General features: G+C 42.3%; 1 protein-coding gene across 1 annotated transcript in view; it reads right to left on the reverse strand.

Annotated features, from left to right (window-relative positions):
* Positions 1-5,406: 5,406 nt before the first annotated feature.
* The window catches only part of lrrc4ba (leucine rich repeat containing 4Ba), a gene marked incomplete at its 3' end in the record, with an annotated part of 4,473 nt that continues 4,301 nt past the window's right edge, over positions 5,407-5,578 (reverse strand). The window contains exon 3 of the mRNA XM_084570007.1: positions 5,407-5,577. Coding sequence (XP_084426133.1) covers positions 5,407-5,577 — 171 coding nt within the window. The remainder of the gene's footprint in view (position 5,578) is intronic.

Below are 5,578 nucleotides of genomic sequence, written 5' to 3' on the forward strand. Positions count from 1 at the left end.
AGCTTTAGTATTCCCATTAATCGGTACTTTACAATTACATGGGCTGTGAGCGTGTCCCATTTTACTATTTCAGTGACTCTGTGGATTTTTCTCAGTTTTCTTCTGAGCTGCAGCTCTTAGGCCCTCTGACCTACAGCTGAGTGACACAGAGGAGATAGTCATCTGGGATGAAACACCACTCATCACTCTCACGTCACAGCCCACACACACTGCCTGCCCTCTCCAACTCCATGTAGTTCAAAGCTCACAAGACGACCAAAATGGACATCTTGTGACCAGCGACAGTGTTTCCAAGGCAACAAGAGACTAAGCCATATACTAATGTCTCTGCAATTCTCAAATTAAGGACACCTTCACAGGATGTAAAGCGCACATGCGTGAACTGAAGCACAATGGCTGAGAGGTTTGCATTAACCTCCACTGCACTCTGCTGCAGATTGTTTAAGAAAGCTCCACCTCAATCAATAAATTAGTCAGTCAGTCAGTGTCAGAGGACTTTGCATGGGTGTGTGTGGTCCTTGCATGTAGACATGCTTGATGAATGGCTGCAGGGCAGGGTTTTCACAGTGATGACGCAGAAAAATGTCTGTGCACATCTCATCTCAAGCTCCACGCAGTGACAAAAAAGTTCTTCATACTGTCATAATGTGACTGAAAATAATGAACTGGGCTTTTAAGAGCTGGTGCCATCAAATCGGACTAAGACCAGTGTGATGGTGATGAATCCAGGCCCGGACTGCCAAACATCTCACAGCCGTGGCAAAGCGAACTATAGTGAGAGTGGGGGTGGAGGCTTGGTGACACAGTGGCACACAAAGCACTGCTGCACTTATCAGAATCACACCAGCCGTCATGTGAGGAGACAAGCTGCAACATTTGGCCCCTATGAACCATCATGGTGACCAAGTGAAAAATAACAGCAGCAACGATGCATATAAATTACAACCGGCCTATGCACTTGGCCTCTGCAGGGTGTAGAAAATTAGCACTGGTGCCTAAGCACATGCATCATTGACACCATGTGTATCAATAATGCATTGAGCTCTGCTGTGGCTTGACTGCTATTTTTAAAGGGGGGTTGACAGAAAAGAAATTAAGCAGTGTGGAGCTCACATAGGGCTTGTAGTGCTGAGGTTAACATGTGCGCCGGGCCTTCCTCAGGGACTGGTGCAAGTATGGCCGCGGTTACTAACACTGCTGAATGGAACCTGGCATGGCCTCATTTCTGCGATTACACAAACCTCGCCTACTACAACAGAGGAGCCCCAAATCATTCCATGTGCATCGTTACGATTACGAGTAAAAGTCACAAGGCGATTAACCACAAACACAGCCACTGAAATCCACATTAAAAATCACTTAAGCTTCACCAACAGGTGTTACTGTCTTATGTACCTGAGCCAGAGCAAAACAATAAAGATAACGCTAACTTAGATTTGCTGGCCAAACAAAGGTTGCCACTAGACTTGACCCTTGACCCTCAACTTGTTGTGGCAGATTGTGGTTTGATTGAACAGGCCTTTCATCATTTTGGTTTATCCCAATGTGAAGAGAAAGAGGGAAAGGAGGAGGAAGGGCGGGCTTCTTAAGGGGAAAAAATTTGGGTTTTTACTCAAAGTGTCAGTGGGAAGATCATAAAAGTAGCCCGAGGCAGAAGGAGAGAGACAGAGCCGGTTTAAACTGGGGATTTAAAATGGAGGTCTGACCGCCCCTCCTTCCTCTTCCCCTCCTTACACACCGAGCTAGCATAAGCCCACCTGAACACGCGCACACATGAGCACGCATGCACACACTGAGCAGCATTGCATCAACAATGGTGTAACATCTTTTGCCATACACAGCGCACCACTTCAAATGTCCTGATGCTTCTCCTTATACAACAGTAGAACAGGCATTTTATAATCAGGAGGTGTACATGCAATAGAAACACACACTGGCTCTCACACACACCCATATTCTGGTATTTTTCACCTATTCCCTGAATGGGTGAATGAGCAGGTCCCTTCCTGCACAGTAAACACAGCATTTCCATTAGATTGTTGGGAGTGTGTTCAGTGCTCTGTGACTCAGACACTGCAGCACTGTGACTGTGTGTCTCCAGCTCAACCGCTGCTCTCTCCAACACCAAGCCTCAGTAACATGGCCTCTGGTTTGTGCCACTTCACAGGAGCTATAGGGGCTACACAATGCTTTCCAAAGTGATGAACTACTACAGAGGATGGGCAGGGCATGCAGTATTTGAGGAATTGGGGGTAAATAGCTTTTATAACAGTCGATGCTTTCAGCCAGTGATGCACACAAAACTGACACACACTGCACTCTTACCCACGAGCATGCCCACATGATAATTTCCATTATTTGCACACACAGAGGAAAATGAATATGTAAATGAGCAGCGAATGGGAATACAGATCCTTTTGCTGGGAAACGAATATGTTAATGACTAATGTACCGCATGAGGGTTAATCACAAGTGTAGGTTGCATACATGTGTTTAGCAGTGGTGTAGGGCCTATGCAAATTAAATGCATAGGGGACAGTGGCACGTAAATCACATGAACAATAAGTGAGCATTGTGGGACATATGGTTGCTGGTGTAAGCAAATCCTATACATTAACCAGGATCATTACAGGGGCAAATTACCTGGCAAGAGGGTGGAAAATATCTTGGTTGAAAGTCTCTACTGTCCTCTCTCTCAGCATTCGAAACCTAAATCAAGACACTGTGATAAGGGCTGTCGCAGCGGCAACAGTTGCCAGGGAAACCTGATGGCAGGATGCTGGGGGTTGGGGGGTGGAGGGGAGGGGTGAGTTTTATGTGAGGACATGAGTACAATGCTCAGGTTGATTTGCTACCACTGAAGGAACACTGGCCGGCTCGCTGAGATATGGCACCTCAAAGGAACGTGCCGTACGAGGCGCTGATGGTGACGCTGTTTGGCGCATTAGTCTGAGTGTGTAGTCATGACAACGATGTGTTGACATAGCGCAAATGCACTCTGAGCACTGTGATGGTGATGACATTCACGAAAGTACAGAGTGTGAGTGAGCTGTAAACCAGAGCAGGGCCTTTCCTGTCCCCCTGTGCAGGAAAAAAAAAAAAAAAAGGACCCAGTGCCGACCATTTCACATTCGCTATGTCTCATCTCAAGAAGAGCCAAAGGGATACAAATAGTGATATTACAATTAAAGTTGATCATAACATAAAGAAAAAAATAATAGCCACCAAGTTTCACAGACTTCAACTGCCATTTTATGTGCCAGTTTTTTTTTAATTTTTCAAAGTGACCTCTGCTAACAGAACATCTCTCATAATTATAACCAGTGTAATTAGCTAATTATAATAACAATAACAATATTACAATAAAGATAACACTTGATTTAAAAAAAACAAAAATAATGAAACTAGATAAAAACCCAAAATGAAAAACACTTATCATAATAGTTTTGTTTTTTTAAAAGAGATCTATAAGTTTCTATATTTTTTCATTTAACTGTCCTTTTTCTTTAGAAAAAATGTCACCCACTGTGTACTGTACTGTATGCCACCTTCTTTTTCACTGAACGAGCATTGCTTACCTTTAAAAAAGTGCTCGGCAATGCCTGTCGTCCATTTAGCTCCTTGCTGCCATGAAATCCACTCATACACGATAACACTGAGATACAGTTGTGAAATAATCCTCTGCAAAGGTGCAGTCTTCATCAAAGGTACATGTTCTGTCTTTAATGCGTGATAACATGAGGGTTCCTCAGAATCAGAGCGGGGGAGTCATTGACGGCTGGACTGAGGAAGCCATTTTGAGGGCCAGGTTATTTCCTGCTGATGCATGTGGAGCTCACTTAGTGGCACGCTGAGTCCGTCCCACTGCCGTTCATTAGTCGACGGGATCAGTCATAAACAGTGTCATACACAAATGAAGTTATCTCAGTTATTTGTAGGCCTGAGTAGTATTAATAATGGTCATATGAATGATAATAATGATAACACAATAACAATATGTCATACCATCATTGTTATATATCTAAAAGTATATGTTGAAACCAGATGTTTGAGTTTTCAGAGCATGCTAAATTAGCATGTGCAACATTTTAGTAATATGTACAGTAAAATATTGTAACATATCGTTGATCACTTGATGTCCTATGACAAATAAAGCTAAAGCTTGTTATCATTATTAACATTCTGATCATTATTATTAATACTGTACTGTATTTCAAATAATGAAGAGTCATATTTCATACTTTTGATCTTCCGCCTCCAGTGACCCTGTTTATGTGAATGCGAAAGGAGAGGGAAAACACTTTCTGTGGCTACAAAAACGTTGAGACCAAAATAAATTCACTCAAACACTTTGCCGTTTTTTTTTTTTGTTTGTTTTTTTGTTTTAGCTCCTTCTCAATGGTTGCCACTCTCCCACATGTGTCCTTAGCGCAGAGTGGCCATTTTGTTCCAAGTTGAGAAAAGTTGTAAAGGAGAGCCACGAAAACAGCAGTGTGTTTTTTTTTTTCTTTTTATATATATATTCTTCAGTCCTTGTAGATTTCAGTCAGAAGCTTAATAAAGATTCTTTATAATTTATTTCTTTGAATGAAAATATATTTACGGTATATATAATATGTACGTTCTGTCCTTTTTAGATCTGTCTTTGTCCTTTATGTCACAGGATTTTCTTCTTTTGTGATAAACCACTGCATTTCTTTCCTCCTTCCAAGAAGATAGTAGCCAGTAAAGTGTGAAAGGGAAAAAAGTGAGAAAGTGAGAGCGAAACCTCTCTGAAAAAAACAACAACAAAACAAACAACAAAAAACAATTGTTTTTGTTTTGTCTCCCTGCAAAGTCTGATACATGTTTTCAGGACAATGTCGCTGCACTGCTCTAATTTTGCTTTGTTTTAGTGCTTCCTGGAAACCTGGGACCATACCGCTTACCCAAATCATTGTTTGTTATTCAGTGTCTCTGCCAAACACTAATCTGACAACATGTTCAATGGCCAATGTTATGTCTCCCTCCAAGTATATACACCAAATGTGTCTGGAAATATACTAAGCAATCTGTATAAAACCTAGAGAGGCTCATTGCACATTCCACTGAGTTGGCTTTATCTTGGACTTTGGCAAAGACTCTAGCAGGTTGCACACATTAATGAATGATCGTATATGTTTGTGCCTGTTAGTTTAAACAGCGCTGTTGGTGGGACTACCGCTTATCAAGTACTTCAGTCTTCCTGTCTGCTTCTCTCTGTCAACAGACTGACAACACAAAGCAGATACTATTAAATTTTATCTGAAATCGGTCCATGAGGACAATAGGCTACTATCAGTCTCATACACTCATAGGTGCAAGCTTTATCAATGTCTCTATTCACCATCCCTTTCTTCTTACCCCACACTTCTACCCTCATTTTACTCAGATTTGAGTCTCCTGCACATTTTCCTTTGAGCCACTCTTAAAAAGTAGTGGCTCATTTTGGCCTTTTCCCATTAGGCCTTTCAGAGAACTGTGGAGACCCAGCTGGGGTAGGGGCACAGGAGACGGCAGGGTGCCACTTGAGGTTGGTCCCCCGCAAGTGGAGGTTGGA

The sequence above is a fragment of the Chelon labrosus genome (genome assembly GCF_963514085.1).
Source record: "Chelon labrosus genome assembly, chromosome: 21".
NCBI classification, from domain to species: domain Eukaryota; kingdom Metazoa; phylum Chordata; class Actinopteri; order Mugiliformes; family Mugilidae; genus Chelon; species Chelon labrosus.